The 24142-nt window shown below is 46.1% G+C and overlaps 1 protein-coding gene and 1 long non-coding RNA gene across 4 annotated transcripts in view; one reads left to right on the forward strand and one right to left on the reverse strand.

Annotated features, from left to right (window-relative positions):
- LOC139059268 (uncharacterized) overlaps positions 1-24142 on the reverse strand; it is a 380230-nt gene that overhangs the window by 127601 nt on the left and 228487 nt on the right. The gene's annotated exons all lie outside the window — the stretch shown is intronic.
- Positions 1-24142, forward strand: part of LOC139059264 (monocarboxylate transporter 14) — a 133381-nt gene that overhangs the window by 6193 nt on the left and 103046 nt on the right. The window contains exon 1 of one of the 3 annotated variants that reach the window (XM_070537449.1): positions 10505-11145. The exons of the other annotated variants lie outside the window; for them this stretch is intronic. Within the exon in view, the coding sequence (XP_070393550.1) occupies positions 11127-11145 (19 nt within the window). The 5' untranslated portion in view covers positions 10505-11126. Of the gene's footprint in view, positions 1-10504; positions 11146-24142 lie in introns of those variants that run through there. 3 annotated transcript variants of the gene reach the window in all.

Below are 24142 nucleotides of genomic sequence, written 5' to 3' on the forward strand. Positions count from 1 at the left end.
ACCTCTCAGCGTCGCACAGCGTTTACAGAAACACATGGCATACTTCGCCTAGCTTATTTTCACCTTGATGAGAACCGCCATTGGTGACAGTGCCACCGTTATGGCGCCAATTAAGTTCGCTGTAACCTGGAGCCGGCTTCTAATTGCCTTGCACGGTGGGCAAGGCCAAACTTGCATATGCCACTTATGCCTTCGCAGAACCAGAAGCAAGACCCTTGCCAAGCCGTGCTAATTGTGCGTGAGCAGACTGCATATTCACTCAGGAAAGACAATTTCCACTTGCCCGATTTTCTTTTAGCGCCTTCTTTCACAACAGCATTCCAACTATATAGGTCAACCAACCAACCTGGTTAGCAGTCGTTAGTGCCGTTATCTAGCGTACGACGACGGGCTACTGCGAGCAACCTCGATAGGTCAGAGTTGAACGGCTTGATCAAAGCAAAGTATGGAGAAAGCAAGGAATTATAGAAATATAATTTTGAGGCTAGCTTTAGCTCCGCTGTGGTCTGGGCAGGTGCTTTTTTGATGAAATTGATTTTGATAGAATTGTTTTCACTAATGGCAAAACCTCACCGCTTACTAACATGCTATCTGGTGTACCCCAAGGATCCGTCCTCGGACCACTTCTATCTTTAATTTATATTAATGACCTTCCGTCCACCCTATCTTCTGCCAGCCACCTTTTTACTGACGACTGTGTAATTTTCCAACAAATACCTAACCTCAACCACATTAATACTCTCCAGACCGATCTTAATTTGGTCTCTAACGGGTGCAAAACTAGGAAAATTGAATTAAATATTAACAAATGTAAGTTTATGCGCGTTTCTCGCTGCTCTAACACTTGCGCTTCTTATTGTCTTAATGGCATTCCTCTTGATTCCGTCGCATCATATAAATATCTACGCGTACATATACTAAGAAACTTAACATGGAATGCCCATACTGAATACGTTGCCAATAACGCTAATCGCATGTTAGGGTATTTACGTCGCAACTTCTCTGCTGCTCCATCGTCCTTAAAACTCCTACTTTATAAATAACTGATACGACCGAAACTTGAATACGCGTCATCTATATGGAACCCTGGTCATAAAGATCTTGTATCTTCTCTCGAACTTATACAAAATAACTGCGTTCGCTTCATCTTTTCAAATTACAACCGTGCCGCAAGTATCACAGTTATGAAAACTAACCTTTCTCTCCCACCTTTAAAATCTCACCGGTAAATCAGTCACCTCACTCTATTCCACAAGGTATATCATCACGTCACGCTACACCACTATTTATTTCACCACCGGAATACATCTCCCATCGCATTGATCATCGGCACAAGGTTGGCACCAAAAAATGCAATACTAAAGCTTGTTTTCAGTCCTACCTTCCCCAGACATCTGTCGAATGAAACCGCCTCCCTCCCGAGATTGCAGCCATTGAAGAAAATCCACGATTTCGTGATGCACTAATAACATTTCTATATTTTGGAGATTGTTGAAATTATGTTCTAACAAAATTCACTGTGTTGTACTTCCCCTTTGTAACCTATATTACCCACTCCCCTCTGTAATACCTTTGGCCTTGAGGGTATAATAAATAAATAAATAAATATATAAATATATAAATAAATAAATAAAATAATGGCAGAAAACATACGTCCGTGAGCCGATTACAAGTTAGCTGAGCAGAATTGATTAGACGCTCTCGAGCAAGTGTCCACATAAGCTTGTTTATTCACAGAGAAACTACGATAGATGTTGCTCTAGCAAGCAACGCTTAACAGATATGGGTGGGCAAATCGGTTGCAGACGCTCTTGAAAGCATCAAAGGTAAAAATATTAGCATAATCGAAAATAAGAAGTACACGGTTGGCCTATTTATTGATTTGCGGAAGACATTTGATCCAACAAAGCATGATATTCTACTAGTTAAATTACAGGCGTATGCAATTCGAGGTATTTTACTCGATCTAGATAAAAGCTACTTACAAAATCGCATGCAGTTTGTTAACTTGGGAAATACAGCATCAAAAAACGGAAGCATGGAGAGCCACAAGGGTCAATACTAGGCCCTCTTCTCTTTCTGATCTATACCAATACTCTCCTTCTGATACCCAATACACCTGATATTGTGCTCTTTGCAGATGAAACTAATGTGTTTTTAATGTTGCTTATCTCGCAGGTGTTGCTTATCTCGCAGTATACATGACAAACGCGTGGCTTGCTGAAATATTCACGTGGCTTTCTGAGAACTCGCTAAATCGTAATGTTGATAAGACCAACTATATAATATTTAGGGCTAAAAATAAAGTAATTGACATCAACACAAAGCTGGCTTACCCAGGTGACAGAATCGAACGAGGTAGTTGGCATAAGTTCTTGGGGTATACCTTCAAGAGCACCTCAATTCAACTATACACCATAACGAGCCCAATAAATAACTTACCAAGAAGAATAGGCCTTTAAACAATATTCCGAATAAGAACCTTACACCCAATCTTATGTTCTAAGCAACAAAATTCTGATTGTATACCAGGCATTCTGTGAACGTCTTGCAACATGGATATTTAGAAACAAACGACGATAATTCAGAGTGAGAAAGAGAGAGCAAGAACAGGAAAGGCAGGGAGGTCAACCAGACGAGCGCCCTGGGGATGGAGGAAAGGGGAACAGAAAGAGGAAAAAAGCATTTCTGGAAATCTCAAGACGTCCACAGTGTGGTTATAAATTGAAACACGCTGGTTACATACAGACAACTACAACTACATATGGGATGCACTCATTACATTACCAAACTGTAGAACTCTTGAAGTTACACCCAGAGTTAGTTGAAGCAGCATACCTGTACAGTTGTAGACACATTCATACATATAACAAAATGCCACAAAGAATTATCTTATTTGAACAATAGCTCATTGTGTTGTTGTCGTTTTCGCTTATTCTCCAATAACAAACGTCCGCTGTACGTCTTTTATTGCATATAACAAATAGTGAAATCAAATGTTTATATATTGAAAGTTATTTGAAACTAAATAAATTTTGGCGTGTATGCGTATACCTTTAGTTTACATATATATATATATATATATATATATATATATATATATATATATATACACATAAGTGTGTGTGTGTCTGTGTTTTTCATCTGTCATGTATGAAACGTTTTGTAACTTCACTACGCGCAACTACTCCCTTTTCACTTCGTGCTTCTCATGCATTCTTGCAAAACTGTGTATTTTTGTATTGTTAAAAACACGCGGCAGCACCGCGCTGCCCATGTCTTGTGGTCATAGGGGGCAGGGTGTTTTTTCAAGCTGCACTTGCAGCTTTTCTTCCCTGTCTCCCCCAATCTGTTAGAAATAAAGATATATTCAAATGTATGATATGTATTTAATTAGAATACCCGCGTGCTGTTGTCGGTTGTATGCACCGCGGAGGAATTAAGTCTAGTCAGGCGACATCAAACCGTGTTTAACTTCACTCCTTGGCAGAAGTGTTTTAGCTGATTTCAGTGACCATGCACTGTACGCTACTCTGTATCTCTTTATCTTCTGGAAAAAGAAACTATCATATCCAATTCTATCCTATGTCGCTGTAGACCCTGAAAACATAAGTCGAGCTTTAAGAAAAAAGTGAGAGTGACACAGAAAACCGTGTTCATACAAGGTACGGAGGACTAAGACTGTTGTTGAGACATTGTGAGATGACGCAGCTAGAGGAGTTCCAGGAAAGACTGCGGTTCGGCCTTAGTTTCCACAACGGAGTTATGCACTTAGCGACTGTTGACACTCGGGTGAGGAAACAGCGTCTGACGCTGCTGTCACACTTTGACTGATGACGAACACTGCGCCGCTAAGTTTCGTCCGCTGGTGCATTGTTGGCAAGCACACTCTCTCTGTCACCTCACGCAAACTTCATTCTACATTTACTTCTGTGACAACTTGAGCCCACTGCTTGGAGTGATCCGCTAAGATAATGAAAAAAAGAAGATCTAGTGGGGACTCACTAGATCTTCTTCAATAACTCTTCTTCAATCTTATTCAATCTTCTTAACGCTTCAATAATATAACAATAAGAAAAATGACAGCATATGGGTCAAACAAGGGTGGAGTTAGGCCTAAGAAACCGCGTGCGTATCCTCAAAATGATTTGTGGTTACGTAGGACGATCTGTGCTCTGCCTTCCATACCTTTATGTGCAGTTGGGGCTTACAGTGCACGACTGTATCGTCTATCTGGAACTGTGCACATCACTTGCCTCTCGGCACCACCGCACTATTATTATGAAAATAAAATGTTACGGGGGCGTGTTCCCAAAGAAACTACGCGTAGAAAGCTATATTTGCGCTGTTCCAATTCATAAGTCTACAGGCATACATGACAGGCTCGAAGGATGCCACTTGCTAACGCGCGGTATAGTATAGGTAGCTTAATTTCTGTCGTGCTCTTTTTTTTTGTCTTTTTATCCTCGTACCGTCTTTCCCCAGTGCAGGGTAGTCAAACAGAACTGACTGCGGTTAACCTCGCTGCCTTTCTATACATCCTGCTTTTGTTAAAAGCCATCAGTTACTTCACGGTGAAGCAACATGTTTTCTGCGTATTTGCACTATACAGGGTGTTTCAGCGAACGCTTTCAAAAATTCTTAAAAGTTGCCTGTGACGGAAAGGCACAATTCTAGTTCATGAGGTAGTCTACTCACAGTGGCGGCCACTACTTGCACAAAAGATTGAAATGCATAATCAACAAATTAACAAAAATTAACTAATTGAGTTTTTAAATCTAAGTATCTCATATTGGCTCATACTGCAACTTATAAATTATAGCCGCGGAGTTCCCTATGCGGGTCCACTTGGAACGAATTCTCAGGATGACGACAGTTTCCAAATATTAATTCCCGTACTTTACGGAGAAATACATTGGCGTTCGAGTTATTTTCTTATCAAAACGTCGTTTTAGGCATTCAAGCAAAAAAGTACCTGGATAAGGTAGTTAGTTAAAAACTTAATTTTTTTAATTAGTTGATTGTGCATTTCAATTTTTCGCGCAAGTAATGCCTTCCTCTTCCAGCAAACCAGCTCATGAACTGGAATTGTGCTTCTGCCATAGGCAACCTTTAAAATTTTTAAAAGTGTTCGTTCAAACACTCGCTATATTCCTGTTGCCAACACAGTGACGGGACAAGTTAAAAGTAGTCTGGCTTTTTTTTTTCATTTCATTTCATTTTATATGGGCCCGCTTACAAGCAAATGGAGGGGGCCAAGTCAAAAGCTGCTTATTTGCAGCTTGAGTGGTCCCTGGCCGCCTTTACATAGTGGCAGACCGGTGGCAAAGAACACTTTCAGAAATGAAAAACAAATAACAGTGGGTTACATCGATTAAAAGGAGTAATTACAAGTCTTTCACTGTGAATACACGTGGTTTCACTGTACTATGGTGATTTAAATTATAGTTTTCGACAGTCAGATGAGCTCCGATGGTGTCAAGGCACTGATGTTAATGCCAGCTTCTAGATAAGAATTTAGTAGCCGTGGCAAGGTGTTTGCGACCATCTGATAGCTGTAATTTGTTCTCGAAAGAAGTATGAGCCATTTTTCATGGCTGCGCCTGTCATATGTTGGTGTATTCTCTTTTAAGTTTGTTATATTTGTTATTAAGCTGCTTCTATCTTTTACCTGAAAGTAGTAGGTAGGTAGGAGAGTTTGTTTGTAGAGATGATGACCTTTTGTTATGTTAATACTAGGTGAAAAGGCCTTCAGCGTGTGAGTTGTATGGCACATTTGTAATAACGCGTATTTATTTATTTATTCATTTGATCAGTAGTATTTTAGAGAGACTGGAAGCTGATGTTGTGCCCCATACAAGATGGCAGTAATTTACATGCGAGGCAAACAGTGCATTATAAATGATCAGTTAAAAATTAAATTATGGGGTTTTACGTGCCAAAACCATTTACTGGTTATGAGGCACGCCGTAGTGGAGGACCCCTGAAATTTCGGCCACCTGGGATTCTTTAACGTGCACCTAAATTTAAGTACACGGGTATTTTCGCATTACCCCCATCGAAATGCGGCCGCCGCGGCCGGGATTCGATCCCGCGACCTCGTGCTCAGCAGCCCAACACCATAGCCACTGAGCAACCGCGGCGGGTAATGATAAATTTAGCTGACGTTAGTAAAAGGTAACAATTTCGATGTAGTATACCTGTTATGCGGCCCAGTTCCTGGAGTATAAAATCCACGTGAGCGTCCCATTGCAATGTGTCGGTAAAGTATACATCAAGTACTTTTACCGCATCAACAACCTTTGTCAAATATCTTGTTATAAAATATCTTGTGGGTCAATGGAGTACACGTACCTCTTGTTTTATAGATGACTGCTTGTGTTTTATTGGAATTTACTTTTAGAAAGTTGTCCTGGCTCCATTTTGAGAGATGGATTAAGAGATTGTTCGCTGCACCAATTAGGCCTGTATAGGCGTTGTTTGATAAAAAAAAAACACTTGCATCATCTGCGTAGTTTATGAATATTGCTTCTCTGTAGATAAGAACTATGTCGTTCATGTAGATGTTAAATAGAAATGGACTAAGGATACTTCTCTGAGGGACGCCTCTTTGTATATGTCGTAAGATGATATGCTAGTGTTTGTAGACACATATTGCTGCCATTTCTAAGGTAGGATGTCAGTACATGAAGAAGAAGGCCCCTGATGCCATATCTTTCAAGCTTAATTATTAGGAGGTCATGATTTATGCAGTCGAACGCTTTTGTGAAGTCCATGAATAGACCAATTACAAGTAACTTATTTTTGAGGTTTTGCAGTATATATTCTTTCTGTGCTACAAGTGCTAGTTCTGTTGTTTTACCTTGTTGAAAACCGTATTGAGCTTTACCTTGTTGAAAACCGTATTGAGCGTCTGTCATTAGTTTATGTTCCTTGCCAAAAGATGTTAATTGGTTAAGAATGATTTCTTCAAGACTTTTGGAAAACTGCGGGAGAATAGATATCGGGCATTAATTTTTTTATATCGAGCTTGTCACCTTTCTTGCATAGCACAATTACTTTTGCGATTTTCATTTTTTCAGAAAAGTACCTGATGTTATGCATAAGTTATAGATATAAGCTACCACAGGTGCAATGTCACAAATGACATGTTTGATAGGTCTTATTTGGAGGGAATCAGCATCTCAGCTACATGATTTTTTTAGTTTGAGGAAAACTGAACAAACCTTGGTAGGGGTTGTCGCTTGAAAAAAAAAATAGTCTCCATAGTTGCAGGGAACTGAAATGTGGGCTTGTGTGGTGTGGTGGGCTTCGTCATGAATCGGAATCTGTAAAGTAAATCTGTAAGTCTGTAATCTGTAGAGTCTGTAAAGTAATCTTTAAATGCATTAACTAAATGATCTCTGGTTAAAAGGCATCCGCTTACAGAAACTTTCTTTATAGGTTCAGTGTCTTCTTTGCGTCACATTAGCTCATTTAACTTGTTCCACATCTTCTCTGTATGTCCCTCGTATGAAGAAAATGTCCGTAAATAATAGCGATTTCTTGTATTTACTAGTTCTTTATTTAACTTATTTCTAAAGATTTTGAAGCATTTTAGATTCTCGCCGTTCCGAGATATTATAAACCTGGCATAAAGCTTATCTCTTTTCTTTATTTTTTTTTAGAAGATCTTTCATTATCCAAGGTTTCCGATAACCTTTGTTGTTTCTTGTGTACGAAATGTTGCGCATAAACAGCTGAGAACATGGCTTTAAAGCCGTAAGCACAGTGTGCCCTACATCCCTTTCTTTTCCCCGCGATTTCCACATTCCAATTTCAGGTCACTCATAAGTCAGGTTAATTTCCCGTTGATTAGATGCAAGATCCGCAGCTGTTAGCTCACCAGCTCTGAACGGGGGACGATTCGTTGCGTTTGTCTGCGCCTATTTGTTGTCAGGGGAGTTGGGAAATAGGCAAAGTCTAATTCTGTTCAGTCGGTTGGGCGACATCGAATAGCGTTAATCACGCAGTCATTAGCCGCTCTCCCGAAGGCACATAGGCATGACCTTTATATGAGCTCATGGACAGAGGCGTGGGCGTTTTCTGACATTTCCGTACTCCGATCAGGCGGCGAGCTTTCACCTCGTAGGCGACGTCACGCCTCCTTTGCGACTGCAAGTGACAAACGCCGCTGTCCGCAGCAAATGCTTGGTACGTTATGGGTGTGCCCTACATATCATTCTGCGAAAGAAGGGCCGTGTTGTGTGCCCCTTCCCCATCTACTTCTTCTCAGATAATATAGCACAGCTTGCGCCAAACAAGTTGTGGCTTACATAGTAGGCTTGTCTTTGTCGTACATAATAGGCACACCACCGAAAGAAACAGAGAAGACTATGCGTGAGGTGAGATGACATAACAGCTCAGAAAAGGAAGGAAGGAACGAAAGACAGAGAAGTGCTGGGGTGGGCAAAGTAATGAGGGTGAGCCAGGGCCAGAAAATAGAAATGTGAGAAGATAACAAAAAAGAAAGAAAGCAGAAGGTGAACAAGATGAGTAGGCACATAGATTCTACCCCAGAATTTTCGGGGAGTCAAAAAAAGAAAGAATTGAGGAACAAAACTAAACAGTAACAAGAATTCCAGGAGTAATTTCTTGGTTTCGCTCTTTCTCCGCAATTTCCTAAAGTAGTTGTGCGTTAGTTAACTCTGTACAACGAGCAAAAAGATTCGTTCAGTTAAATTTCACTTAGGGCTCCGCATGGAGATGGCGCCATGAACTGCGGGGCAATTATAAAAAAATCAATGCCCCTTTCTGCTCCCAGCTGTGATATTTAATAATATCAGTTGGAAGTTGGCACCCGTACTATTGTGTTCTTTGTCTTCGTCTAGTGTGCGCCATGAATTTCTTTGAATTATGACCCACCATCCAGCTCAAACTTAGATTATGTAATATCTTCTTTCTCCCGGACGAAAGAAAGTGTTTAAGGAAATAAAATAAAGCAAGCACAATTTATGCCGTTGTATTGCAGGTCGGGTATGGGTCAAGGACCTGAAGCTTACGAAATCTGACCCCGAACACAATTCACTTTGAGAAGCGCGACCCTGAACACATAAGGGAGGTCGGTTTGTTCTGTGACGGAAAGGAAATGTGGGCACGAGTGCGCAATATAGTGCGGCCTTTCCCATTTTACTTCTTTCCTCACTGCCATACGCAACCGAGATTGGCCCCATCCCATCGCTCCACCACTATCTTATGGTATCTATAATTTGTCAAGCAGAATGAGCCAAATTGAAAGAACAGTTAGAGAGAGAATCGAGCTCCGCATGGCTTCGTTGTGCACACAAATGTTCCACTTCGCCGCAGACAATAGTGTTTTGCAGAAAAAACAAGCCACGTTGACCATAAATGACCCATAATGACCTGTTACGCGTTACATCCTTATGGAGTGCAGCGAATGTTTACGTTTTTGTGTAGCGTAGGTATAGCTTCTAGCATACATGATCAATCATTTAAATATATTGCCAGGAATAATTAAAGAAAATCTTTATTAGATTCCCTCGCAAGGACGATCTGCGGAAAGAACGTGTTCGCTTGCGCCTGAGAAGCGCGCTTCTCATTATTGCGTTGTTGCTCCAAGGCTGGTGAAAGGGTTTTGTAAGGCAAGCCAACGTTGGTCAGCAAGTTCTGATAGGAGCACGCATCGACTGGAGAATGTGAAACTCAATGGGCTGCACGGAAGCGTGGACACAATGACTGAATACCTAGAAAGCTGCAAAGAAGCCCTGTGACGAAAGTCGCTCAATGTAAAACGACAAGAAAGGGAAAAAAGAAAGGTCTAGAAAGTCATAACTAGCCATTTCCATCACTAGATAATGTTCCAGAACGAAAGAAATATGGATGGAGCCGGCTGAACGGAAGGCGCCTAACCCACTGACCCGGTGTCATTGCGGAGCGAAGATGCTAAGATGTCGGGAGGATGACTCATTGTTGGGCCAATAACTTGTGCGCTGCACGAACGGCCAGCAAGCGCCATTGATCGACGAAGAAGGATCACGATTTAGAAATTGCCGGCAATTATCAATCAGTCTTAAGCTGAACACAACCGCAGCCCAACTGTACCGCCGGGTGCCAGTCAGTGTAGACTCCTTCCACAGGAGTCTCTCATCATCTCAAAAACGAGTTACGTCATGCACGCCGGCACACACGACGCGCATGCGCAGCCAGCGGAAGGAATCGGTGGCGAGGTGCGTTCCGCGGTCGGCCACCGGCGCGCGCGGAGGACGACTTCCTCCGAGCCGGCACCGGAAGTTTCTCCCCCTGCACCAACCATGCATCGAGCGCGTTCTCTCTCTTCTCCTCATCCTCCTCTTCCTCCACGACAGCGGTGGCGTGGCCGCAACCATGGCGATGGCGCACGATCGTGCTTTTATTATTATTCGCACCGCATTTCCTCCTCTCCACGACGCCTGCGCATAGACCTCCCCCCTAGCAGCTGGCCGACCCGGCCCGTGCCGCCAGAGCCGCAGAAGCGCTTTCATACGCATCCGTCACCGCTGCAGGGAAGCGTCGAGGAGGGCGAGAATCCGTGGCGGAGTGGGTGCAGACCTCACCCCCACCACCCCAGTGTCTCTCAGCCGGCTGCCGCGTCGGACATTGCGTAGCGGCTCCGCGTTGCTGGTGCCGGCGCGCGAGCGCGTCGCGTCGCGGCGTTCGTGCTGTGGCCTCCTCCACTCAGCTGACGACGGCGCGTCTCGACGGAGTGATTTGCGTGGCGCGCGCGCGCGCGCCTGTGTGTGTTCGCTTCCCAACCGCGCTGCCGGCGCCGCCGTACACGCTCGCTCGCTGCGCGTGAGCCGCAAGCCGCTGCCTGAAAGATCGCCCCACTGCCCGATGAGTGCGCGCCCAGCCGCGGGTTGGGCAGAGCCACGGCGGAGCCGTCGTTGCCACCCTCTTCGCAGCCACCACCGCCGCTTCGGCCGGGGTGCCGGGCCGGGCGGCCGGCGCGTTGGCTGCCTCCGCGGCTGGTGTTGAGGAAAAACGTTGGCAGGCCTACTGGTAGCGGGCCGGCCCGCCGCCGCCGTGCCGTTTCTGAGGGCGACCGAGGGTATTTCCAGGACCCGAGGCAAGAGCGAGACCTCGTCGACATGCCTCCGCTTAACATCAGTGAGTGGTTACGCCTTTCTTTCTTTTCCTTGGCATCTCGCCTTTCCGCTCCCCCGCTGCGGTCGTGAACTTTCCTTGTGTTAGCTTACAGCTCAAGCTGAGATCTGACATTCTTTTGTTGCGCGTGGAGTTTGCGAGCACTCGACTCTCTCGGTGTTTGCCACAAACGACGTCCGAATTGTTTAGGGGTTGGCGCGCAAGAAAACGTCGCGGCAAGATCAGTGTAGAGAAACGAGATGATTCTAATGCCTTGTACGTTTCCACCCCGTGTCTCTGAATGATGCTTGGTGCCACGGGTTTTCAGTCAGCCCCCGTCAAGCGCGGACACCGGCATGGAGTAAGCGCGAGCCTTGACGACGAGCGCGCAGCCGCGGCGACGCTCCGAGTTCGACCAGCGCGGCGCGCGCAGCTGTCGCCGCATGCGCGTGATGTTTCACTGCAGCGCACCGGGGGATCTGTCTCGTCGTAAGGGGTGGTGCCGCGCGCTTGCGCGCGTTGAAACTAAGTTTTGGTCACGTGAACAACAGCCGGCTGACGCGATGGATTCACCGTACATCCATTTTCAGCCCCATTCCTTTCTCTGAGCCTGCAAAGGAGGGGTAGTTACAGTGACAACGTCAACTGAGCAAAACGAGAGTTACGCAATGAGGCTGTCAATTTCGTAATAACTGAACGGATTCGCGCTTTCAGGTGCTTTGCACCTTGAGCGTTTGTGTCTATGTGACAGCTTATGCCTATATGTCTTTCCTGTAATTCAAAGGAAGGCAAATACGGTTGAGGCGCTATCACGGCAGAGAGAACAGATGAGAGTGCCATGTTTTCTGGGTTTAAGTTGCTTGGCATCGTCAAGGAGGAAAACGGGAGTGAATGACGTTTCTTAGACATGTCAGACGGCGCTTGCATACGTCCCCTTTTCTTGCCTCCTTTGCCCGCTACCATATTGTGTAACAAGATAGAACACTAACTAGCCCCACCTCATACACTGCTACAGTTAACCAAAAGATCTCCTTAAGCGCGCCACCGAGTACACCGTACACCGAGTATGCGTACACCGAGTGTCGATGTACGCAGAATCAAGAAGCTTATGCACGACCGGAAGATTTTTCTTGACACTCTTTTTAGTTTTTCTATTTTTTATGTAATAAACCCCCGGCATCGAGTGCTGCTGGGGGTGACAGGCGGTCATTTCGCGGTGTCGCAGCCGGACACCATCTGTGCCGTATCGCTGTGCGTGGTTTGATTTTGTTCCGTTCGTCGTATTGTTTTGTTAGCTGGTTCTTTTCCAGTCACTATTGTGGTTTCAGTTTATTGGAACTGTCTTGAGCTTGCTATGCTGTTGGTTGGTCCAGAAATTTGCTTCACTGGCTGCTTGAACAGCCATTCTTGCTGTTCGTTTCACTCCCAGGGCGGTGGAATAGCACAGAAATGGTGTTTTCGGAAGACAGGGCTGATTCGTTTGTAGTGAGAGATGTCGGTTGAATACGTGGTGGCTGATGATAAGGGGATATCTCAGCCGCAGTTAGGCGACCCAACGCGTCCTAATCCCTATCGGTTTAAATACTTCAGTCATTATAAGCCACCCTGTGTATTAAGTGATGCTGAAATGCAGCTGGAGTGATAATTTCGCCGCGTTATCTTCTAAGGCGGGACCGATAATTTTAGACGGAGGGAGCATCAAATGCCAACTGACGTTGTCAACGATGCCGGTTGCACTCTCTCTTTTAAGTTTCAACGTCGGTTTGTTTGATCCTCGTTGCCGCAATGAACAGCAGCATATAAATATTTAGCGAACAGGTATAAATGAAATTCGTTCTAACGCAGCCGATTGGCGATAGAGATCTCTTTATTGTATTGAAAGCATCTTTAGGTCCAAAACTCGCTCTGCATTAACGAAACATTCATCGTTAAGCATCAAAGGATGTAACTATTGCATGAGCGGAGAGCCAGTATGAGCCTGCGTAAAGAGGTGCAGTCCACGATCTCATTTAGCGTAGTATCAGCGTTGTCCCGCGTAACATTAAATCGCCTTAAGGTGTCGATCACATATAAAGAACCTCGTTTGATACCGTCAGGGAACGTTCGATGCGGGTACGCGCCGTTAGCCTTTTCTGATCGCTCATGGGCTCGGGTGCGACGAGGGAAACGTAATGCGGGTTCCACGCGCTGTGGAATCGGTTTATGGGCGAAGCTTTCGCGTTGGTGTTTGCGAGTAGGGCTGTTCTTGTTCAGCGACCGTTTGCAAGCGCAGACCGCACGACAAGACGTATGAATACAATTTATTGATAGGAAAGACAGAGAGGTCGACCTGAGCTAGTGCGCTCTAGTCTGCTACTCAGCACTGGGGAAGAGGGAAGGGGAGTGAAAGTATTGTGATGGATGATGATGATAAGAGAAGTGGTAAGTGCTTATGTACATGAGACAGTTGCCTCGCTAGAGCCGCTCGTCGAGCTTGGTGTCCTGCAGGAACTTCAACAATACTTTTGTTGCACGCATTGAAATTGCAGTGTCAGGCCATGGGCCGAGGATAGCTTCCTCCGACAGTAGTTGTCTGCCAACGCTGGCTAGGAAACTGTCTAACGTCCTTCGCTCCAGCATATATGCTGGGCAGTCGCACAGTACGTGTTGCAGTGTTTCGGGCATCTGGCAGTGTTCACAATCAGGGCTGTTCGATGGTCCGGTGAGGTGTGCGTAGCGACGGGTGAAAGCAACGCCCAGCCGAATCCTGTGTAGCAATGATGTTTTGCTCCGTGTAAGCACGACAAAGTTGGACATGTTTTCAGCGGGAAACGGCTCGCTTAGTATAAACTTGTGGCTCTACAACACCGCAGCGCTGACGGAAACAGAAACCACAGTCTATCTCACACGCTACACACTGAAACTGAGTCGTACTGCACGAACTGTGCATCAAAGTACGTCCGCGGTTGTTGAACCGCGATCAGCAGTCAACCATTACTGCGCCTCATAACCGATGAGGTTAGTTCGAGCCCTGACCGTGACCCATCGTAGAAGACAGCGGCCAGCACACACAAAGCGGAGGGGGGGGGGGGGGAAGGGGCAGAAGTTGTCCGTTTAGAAAGAAAGCATCACGATCTCCTCTTTATTGGATACACCCACGAGGCCCACCTCGTCATCGGTTTCTAGGGCTCGTGCCATTGTTGTGTGTATTTTCGTAGCAGCCAAGCGCGATAGTACGATAGTTTAAAAACTATGAGATTGTAAGAATTTTGTTCTTGCTAACCTATATTTTGAAAGCCTTTGTTCTTGGTTTCGGAACATTCTTCAAACGCTGTGACTATTTGCATGCAGGACACAACGATACTTTGTTCTTTCGCGAAAAAAAGAAGAAAACGCTAAGCATGCTTTATGATATTGAGGTTCATATACATATAGTCCACTTGGCCCGCATGTTTCTTAATATGAAAGGTGCACGATTAATCTGCGACGAGAGGTCCATGAAGTAGCATGAAGTATCGTGAAGCGTTCGGCAGCCCACTTAAAGTGAATGAACGCCGTAGTGAATAGAAATTGATAAATGCAGCTAGGTTCGCGATTCAATACAAACCGGAATGATGATTAAGTGGGCAGGTTACACCTATCATACTATCGATTTCCATAAAAAACGCCAAAAGTCATAATGAGCACCAGTAGCACATACAGGTATCGCTACCCGTAACATATCGCTGTTGTGAGGAGCGGTAACAGCGATAACGGCACAACCGCTGTTATGAGCCGCAATGCCGTAACACGCCACCCCTAACATGTCGCTGTCTTAAGCAGCGATATCAGAGATCTCAGCACAAAAAGCCTGTACGAGCAGCGATAGCTAGCAGGTATTCCTGCCCATAATAGACTATTGCTGTGAATAGCAATGACAGTAATTTTAACGATAACAGCTTAACTGTAACAGACAGCGATGTAAATGCGACAGCTGTTGTGCAATTGTCTCCAGCCTCGAAACGATATTGTGGATGACATCAATATGCGTTTTGGTGCGCGTCTGCTTAGTGTGCCGAATGCAAAGCGCGTGTAGGAGAAAAAGAAAAGGAACAAATTAAAAAAAGCATAAGGATAAACAACAAATAAAGAATACGAAGAAGTCGGTCAGCCGCGTCTAATCCAATACACGCAAGAGAGAGAGAGAGATTCTGCCGCTGGCTTATCCTCGCAAAGTAGTGGGAGTTAGTCCAAGTGAACCTTTTATCAAGATGTCTGCTGACGTCGTGTCGTTATGCTATCTTTAGTTTGCACTCTAAGCCCTGTAATGCATTTGATGATGACGGCAATCAAAAGCTATAGCGCAGAGCGCGTGGCCTATACACTGGCCGCGTTGACAACTTGTTAAGGAAGGCAGGAAAGAAAGGGGGCGAAGAAAGTATACAGGAACCTGGCACACGAGCAAATCCCCCGCGTATCGTTCGGCTCGGATCTCACGCGGGGAAGTAATACAGGGAACGAAACAAACGTCATAACATATCGTTCGCGCTTCGAATTGACCGCGCGCGCGATTCTTGGAAACGCCGTCGCATGCGCGGAACACGGACCGCGCACCGCCGTGGGCGCGTAATTGTTGGTCGTTCGGACAGGGACGCGGGCACATAATTGATCCTTCCGATCTCGGACGGTTGCCAAACGAGTCTGATGCATAGTGGGCCCCGCTGTCGAGGGAAGCTTGTTTGTTTGTTGTTGTTTTTTCTGCGACGCGAAAGGGCCGACGCGCAAAACCGCAGACGGCAGCGACGCGCCTTTCCGTTGAGGGCGCTCGTGTTACACCCAGCGACAAACGGAGCAACGTAGCACGCACCCCTTCCGATCCACTTATCATTTCTGTCCGAGGCGCCGAGTTCTCCGACTGAACGGAGAAGACGCAGAGAGCGAAAGAGCGCTTTGCCGGTTCCTTCTGGAATCTGGTTCCCCGATCTCGCCGTTGTCATGCCTGTAGAGTTACCGCATGTACTCCCTGTACTGGGGAGCGTGCACAGTAACTCTATCCATGCCTAGTTAGGAGCGCACCGGCATGGTTGCTATCTGTCTTTCTTGATATCTCGCCGCCTGTGATTTGTCTGCGTAGCCTTGCGTATAAACCCGTCCGCGCCGAACAAATGGGCTCGCCGCGAGGCCCGCGTCTCGGCGAATGCATTCATTAATGTAATAGTACACCGCTTTCGCAGAGCGGACTGCCCGCGCTTCGTTAATTGCGCTGGCATGATTGAGTGCCTTCTGCGCACTGCCACGCAGAAGGAAAAGTGGGAAACCGTGGTGCCGTAAAAATTTCTGCTCGGACTAAATCTTCAGAAGCTGTCATCGTCATATGATCATACTATACGTATAGGAAACACAGCTAATCTACTTCTATAGTGAAATACAAGCGTTTCGAGCGTCTGTAACTACGCCCTAATTCTCTCCTCGAGCCTATACTTTCTGTCCAGGACATTACTTCTCCAGTAGATGCAGATCTATGCACCAGTGTCTCCGTTTGCATTACATCCGCCTGAATTCCTTCATAACTACGAGAACAGTTAAGGGCTCCAAAATGGCTTTTGCTGTGTGTGTGTACGTCTATTTCGCTACGCCGTCATGCAGTCTTCATCTCTATTACGATGTGTTACGACGTGAACCAAAGTGAAAAACGACAGAGGACAGGTCTAGAGCGTCTCCACGCTCTTGCCCGTCCAGTGTCGTTTTCTTTTTCTTTTCACTTTGGTTCAGGTATGAACGAACAAGCCGAGTAGCAAGTACCACTTTCGTCGCCACACCGCCTCTTTAACCTTAGCTTTATCATAGCCACATGGCAAAAAAAAAACAAAGGTTTGCCCATCAGTAGGCTCAAATCGTGTCCCTCAATATGTAGACGAGTGGGAGGCGCGCTGGCGCGCAGCTTCGGCTCTTAACAACTCGCGTAGGGTTTTGTGCACCACGCAGACTTTGAGAATTGCGGCGTCTGTGAACGTATCTCGGACGCCCCAGTACGGGGAATACTGAAGGCGACGAAAACGATAGAAAGTTGGGCGAGTTGGTACGGTAACATAATTTTGGATAGTAGCGCGAAGTGACACAAACAGAGACTGCCTGTGTCTTGTCTGCTTCTAGTCTCTGTCTGTGTCACTTCGCGCTAGAATGCAAGATTATGACGAAAGCGACATTGTCAAAACAATTGTGCTTTAGAAAAAGAAGGTGGTGACCACTGCAGAGCGAGCTGCTATCGCACCGCAGCTGCTGCCGCATTGCACACATGAAGGAACCGCTAACAACCGCAATGTCTGCTCTTCTCCTTTTATTTTTTCCTGGGGTGGGGGGGGGAGGGGGGAGTCTTTGGCATATACTACACTGATGTACAGTCGACCAAAAAAGTTTACGGACCACGAGATCTCAGAAAATTCTAAATATACGCATAGCCTTTAAAAGCAGCCAGTAAAACCGGGCATCTGAATGTTGTTCGCACATACCACTAAAGGCTGGAAATGGGAACACCTGGCTGCATTTTGAGGCTGAGGAGATATTCAGCTTTTTGTCAGATGTCATGGTCCGTAAACTTTTTTGGCCGACTGTACGTACCCCCGCACTTCTGCGCATGTTTAGATTAACTGTTGTTATAGGATGAGGAGCACCCGGTGCTGCACCGATTCGCCACAATCTTGTAAATAAGGAAAAGAAGCGAACCTAATTTTCATTAACTGAGCACGTGCCACTGCCATGGTTACATTGCCCCCCCCCCCCCTCCTCCACGTACCACCATGACGCACCCTTTTCGTCGTGTTTAGTTTCACGCTTGACCGCTATGCGAAATGGACGGGCAGTGGTTTCCTTGCCCTTTTTTCATCTTCGGTGCAGTGCAGCGAGTCTTTGGCTTAAAAACAGTCAGGCAGAATAGACGCTAATTACACTAATGAATTCCTAAAAGCGCGGTCAGTCTTTTCTGCCAGCGTCCTCAACTGCCAGGAAATTAAGGTCAGGATAGCAACAGGATAGCATGGAGAGAGCTTCGCCCGTCGTAAAAAATAGTTGTGCTCTGCGTGTTTTCTTTTCTCGTAGAGGCGTGGACAGGAGCGGAGAAAAAAATGTGGAAAGACGGACGGCGTGGGAGTAAAATTGGCATCTCTTGAAAGAAAGGATAAAAAAGAGGTCAGTCGTAGGAGCAATTTGCGGAATTGGCTTCTTTTGAAGAAGGCATCTGCCGGTGGACACCTAGGGAGGTGCGGAATCAGATTCCTTGAAAGCCACTTGATCAGCCACGGGAAGAGATAATAACCGTGTGTGTGAGAGCGATGCATTCTTTCGTGACCCGATTTCCAGGTGCACCCTCTGGTTGCTTACTTCTTAGTGTGTCGTGTGTGCCTGTGCGTGTGTGTGCGTGTATGTGCCTGTGCGTGTGTGTGCGTGTATGTGCCTGTGCGTGTGTGTGCCTGTGTGTGCGTGTGCGTGTGTGTGTGCGTGTGCGTGTGCGTGTGCGTGTGCGTGTGCGTGTGCGCGTGTGTGTGTGTGTGTGTGTGTGTGTGTGTGTGTGTGTGTGTGTGTGTGTGTGTGTGTGTGTGTGTGTGTGTGTGTGTGTGTGTGTGTGTGTGTGTGTGTGTGTGCGTGTGCGCGCGCGCGCGCTTTGTTGACATCTTTGATCATTCAAAATCCCGGAGCGGAGAGGTAGCCGGTTGATCAGTGGTGCTCGTGCTTCATGCGGAACGCGACGGTATTTAAGTATTCCGCCAGATTCCAATATAAATATTTCGTCTCTGAGATATTGAAATTTCCGCAATATTACTGCGGTTATACTGAGGGTCACAATACTTTCTGCAAGAATTTGCGAGAACTGGAGAACAAACTTCCGGCCTCTGGTCAATGCGTGCTGACACTGCAGGCATTGACGGCTATTGGACAAATTCATTCTACAAATGGCGGACTCACGATACTCAGCACTTTAATAGTGACCAGCGAACGCGCGTTCAGTTTCACATCTAGAGTCAACTTACCGGTCCTTCGGCCCCCTTTTTTATGGGCTACAGCCGAAATGAATACGCCTTTCTTTCCCAACTCATCTTGTCCTCTATATGGACAGACTTCACGAATACACATTGGCATGGCTGTCTCTTGCTATTGGTTGAAGAGTAGACTCGACTTTTTTTACGCAGCAGGTGCGAGGTTCCTCGGGCGCATGCGGAGTATGTCCATCTGTCTGGTTGAAAAAGGCAGTTTCTCTTTCTTTTCTTAGATAATTCATTCCACTGGTGATTTCAGTGATTGCTGTTAAGAGCGCACTTTACGTGATAGTGAGCTGGCGCGTCGTCACCCTTTCAAAAGGTCCCATAAGAGTAACAGCCTTAGATGCTCCTCGCAAGGTTGCCCCCGTAGAAACCGCTCGTCACCTTACGCCTCTCTCATCGGACGTTTGGTCGCGATCTAGCGCTTTACAAATTTAGTCGCGAGACTGGGCCACGAGGTCCTTCATCGCTTGCCTGTTGCGAAACGAGGTTTCAGGCTCCTCGCCAGGCGTTCTAATCCTGCGCATTGATTCTTGATCGACAGGTCAATCCCCCGTTACACTGACGCGCCACGGTTGCGTAAGGGTCATGTCGTTGGCGCGAAGGAACGTTCGTCGATGTTTGCGTTGCGACGCCAATCTCGATTTAAAAACCGCGACGGAACGTGTTTCACAACTTGCCCTGGGTCCCGTTTCGGTACCTGCGGCATCGAAAGGATAATGCCTCCCCGCCGTTTTGTCGATCCCTGCGGCACGTTCAGTTCAATTCAATTCAATTCAATTATGGGGTTTTACGTGCCAAAACCACTTTTTGATTATGAGGCACGCCGTAGTGGAGGGCTCCGGAAATTTCGACCACCTGGGGTTCTTTAACGTGCATCTAAATCGAAGTACACGGGTGTTTTCGCATTTCGCCCTCATCGAAATGCGGCCGCCATGGCCGGGATTCGATCCCGCGACCTTGTGCTCAGCAGCCTAACACCATAGTCACTGAGCAACCACGGCAGGTTGTGGCACGTTCGCAGTAGTTCTTCTGATAACTTTTACATCCTTTTGCCTAGCGTAGGTGTTATATGTCGCGAACTCCTGCATCGCTGGCCTTGGACGTCCAAGCGCTGTGAGTAGCCAATAAAAAGTGGAGGCTAAGGTCAACCTGCACTCGCCCGACCAATGCGCGATACTGGAGAAGTACTTGAAGAAAGCAGGCATTCCGTGTGTGGCTCAATAAAAAGAGGGCACGGGGATGGGGACAGCATCTCCGTTATTGCTAGCATACATAATTTACGACTGACTGACTTATTCATTAAGACATTGGAAAATGCCGGCAACACATGCGTACGTCACCGGCTTCTCTGTAACCTAGATGGTTGCGTGAATGAGAAGATTATGGGAGCTGAAGTGAATCCTTACAGCTCTTAAATGGTTTGCTGTATTGTTTTCATTCTCTTTATCATATTAGGTGATTTAATTTGAGAATGCTCGCAATTATTATTAATAGGCCTCAAGTAATGCTTCACGATCTGATAGTTTCATCGTCAAGCGTTTGATTTTTCCTTCATTATATTGATCTCTATGTGTGACTCATATTGTTCCAGTGTAACGTGATGGCCTACGAAATATCAAGCGGCGTTCAAGCAGCTTGTACCTCGACGTCCTGTATTCATATTGCAGGATATCACATGAAATAGTGTAAATGTAGCGTTTACTGCTGCCGGGCGATCGGCGACAAACGTTAGAATAATCTCCACTCCGATTGATTGATTGATTGATTGATTGATTGATTGATTGATTGATTGATTGACTGATTGATTGATTGATTGGTATATTGATTGTTTGATTTATTTATTTATTTATTTATTTATTTATTTATTTATTTATTTATTTATTTATTTATTTATTTATTTATTTATTTATTTATTTATTTATTTTAGCATGCCAAAGTAACAAAGGGGTTATGAGAAGTGGAGGGCTCCTGATTAATTATGACCACCTGGGGTTTTTTTAACGAGCACCGAAAACTCCTCAATTCCAATTCTCTTAGAATGCTGCAGCCACGTCCGAGAGTCGAACCCGCGACATGTGCTCGGTGGCAGAAGTTGGTGCGCTACTGCGGCTCGAGTCGTTTGCAGCCTCCTGAAAATGTTTAACTCGATCCATCAAGAAATCATGGATGCTTGTGCTTTTCAGGCTTAAAGCATAGGGATAGTCTATGCTTTCGTTTTTTATTATTATTATTATTACCATGATGCGCTCCAGAGAAAACGCAATAGTTTGATTTAGATTTAATAGGTTTCGTAAAGAAATTAGAGAAATTCATTGGAAGGAAATCAAAACCATACTGGTGGTCGACTAAACTATATATATACTAGCAGCAGCTATGCACATACATCTCAATAACCATCGCTGGAAAGCATCCCCGACGCGTTGCGCTATGCGGACGCCTGTAGAGGCACGCGGGCGAACGAGGCGCTCTCGCGCGAGTGCAGCGATGCGTTCCGCAAACGGAGGCCTCGGAAGCAGGCCGCGGGGAGGGGCGGCGGCGACGACGGGTGTTTTTCCGCCGCGCGCTCGGAAAGGAGCGAAAGCGGCGGCCGCCCGAGGGGTCACACAGCGGCGACCGTGGAGCGATGCGAAAAAAATGAACGCGACCCGCGCGCGCGCGTTGTGTCTGGGTCACGCGACGCCAGACGCCGAAGCATTACGGGAGGCGCGGCAACGACGACAGAAGGCTGCCTTCCGCGCATTCCACGCGTCTCTGTCGACGTTCTTACAGAAAGTAAGAGGGGATATGAGACGTTGCCACTGGCATGGTTAAACGAGCACGTGGGTCAATCTCGTGCGCGAAATCACGAGAGGGAGAAAAAAAACGATAAGTAAAAAGAAGCAACACAATATACGATTTCAGTAAAGTGCAATTCTGTCAAAGAGGCCATAAAGGCTGTCGAAAGTCTCAACTAACATAGCTGTGCGTGACTGCGATAAATAAATAAATAACTGAATCAATCCATCGATCAATCAATCAATCAATCAGTCAGTTCACTCAATCACTTAAATTGTTATTAAGGTACAATAATAAATAATCGCCGCCGTTTGCATAATTTTCATACCACCAGCATGTTTGAATACTAGTAAAAAATACCACTTCTATTGCAGGCTAACGCTATATTTCGATAAGTCAAACGGGCATGTCGCAAATACCCATGCACGTATAATAAAATATATAGCAAGCAGCATGATTTGTCCCGTGCCACTTGCCGTACCTAATTGCAATGCATCAGAGTGGCATTTTTGCCACGTTAAGCCTCTCGAGTGCCAACGGATATTGTCGCAAGGTTTGGCAAACTCACGACGCCGTAGAAACACCGTTTGAATGTTGTGCTGGCGAAGGCAGCCCGGTATTCAGACCTTGAACTTCCGCACAGAGTTTCCTACAAAAAAGTACTTCAAGGAACCGCTGGCGAGGCGATTGTGCAGCTATACGACGGGAATGATTCATGGAGGACGTGGATTTGTCTAATCTACGTGCCACGTACATGGACTCGGACATTCTCGTTGGGTTACTTTATTATGCTTTACCTTACTTAATTTATGAAATATCATTTCTTTTTTTTTAAGCGCATCTCAGCAATAGGGCGCTGCGATACGTGCATATAATAATTGCTAATTCCTGCATAAACTTATATCGTAATATCTTCCTGGAAAAAAAAATTGTCTCAGCTTGCAGAATCATAGAACCGGTCGAAGCCAGAAGGACGCAGCTTAGACAAAATCGGCGCAGTAGCCATCATCGTTCCCACGCTGGCGTAACCGTCCTGCTTGCAGCTCCCACGGACATTAACGCCGGAGATCCCTCTAGTTTCTTTTGTAGGAAACTGCATGGGACTTCCCAGTTGAGCGGCGTCAGCGCCCTCGGCCAGCGTGTCAGTGGCGCGGCTGCAAGGAGAGAAACCAATCCGCGCGTACACTACTGGCTTCAATCGATCCGTCTTCCAAGAACGCCGGCGCTCCATCCTGCATCCTTTCTGCCACCCCCTATACACCCTTCGGAAATGCCCCCCCACTCCCCCCCCCCTTTTTATTGGACAGGGCTCGGTGAATTATGAAACGCGGTGGCGGATTGGCGTTTCAGGATCGAATTATGTGGAGGGAAGAGAAAAGTATTCTAGAACAGGTGTGATTGCCGCATCTAAGGTGTTCGCATTCTCCGGCCGGGCGTCACTCAGGCGCCGACCAGGACTTGCAAAAAATCATGCACGAATTTCATCTCGACAGAAAGTATACTGAATGCAACAGAAAGGTAAATACAAACACGATTTCTGCAATAAAGGGTGTAATGGAACGCGGATCGAGGGGCGCTGCGACTGAGTTAAGAAGGACTTATTCAATAGAACAGAGACGTTTCAGCATTCGTGCATTCCGATTTCGCAACCGTCCGCCCATACTTCCATTACAGATAAATTATTGTTGCGAATCCGATAGGGTTACACTTGGTGTCAGTAAACTGCAAGGGTGTTTCTGTGAAGAATCTGTTGAGCTTCAATGTAGGCATAAACAAAGCCTTCCGCTCTCCAGCAGCTGTTCTTTTCTGCAGTTGAGTGTATGACACTGTTAAAAATTTGAAGGCCAGTTCTGTCACTCAAAAACTGTGCATTTCACCTGAACGTACAAGGCCTGATTGGCCTGGTTTCGCGCTGCGAAAACAGTACTAGAAACGCAAATATTCACGCGTCTATTTCTCATTTTATTTAATTCTCAGAAGTAGCAGCAACTAGCTAGCGCAAACGTTAGCATAAGTGCTTCTAAATAAAGGATAGCTTATGTGAGTCAGCAAGGCACAGTCAGCAAGGCGCAGGATAGAGACCAGTATAAGTGCATTCTGAACTTAAAAGGAAATAGGTATTTAAAGGGATGAGCGTATGAGCACGGCTGGGTCAAGAACAGAGTTAGACGCACGTACGAGCGTGAGAGCATTATCGACAAGTTTGGTGTGTGGGCACACACACCCTCTCTCCTGAGGTGCAGCAGGTGGCG

The sequence above is a fragment of the Dermacentor albipictus genome, chromosome 4 (assembly GCF_038994185.2).
Source record: "Dermacentor albipictus isolate Rhodes 1998 colony chromosome 4, USDA_Dalb.pri_finalv2, whole genome shotgun sequence".
Lineage (NCBI taxonomy): Eukaryota > Metazoa > Arthropoda > Arachnida > Ixodida > Ixodidae > Dermacentor > Dermacentor albipictus.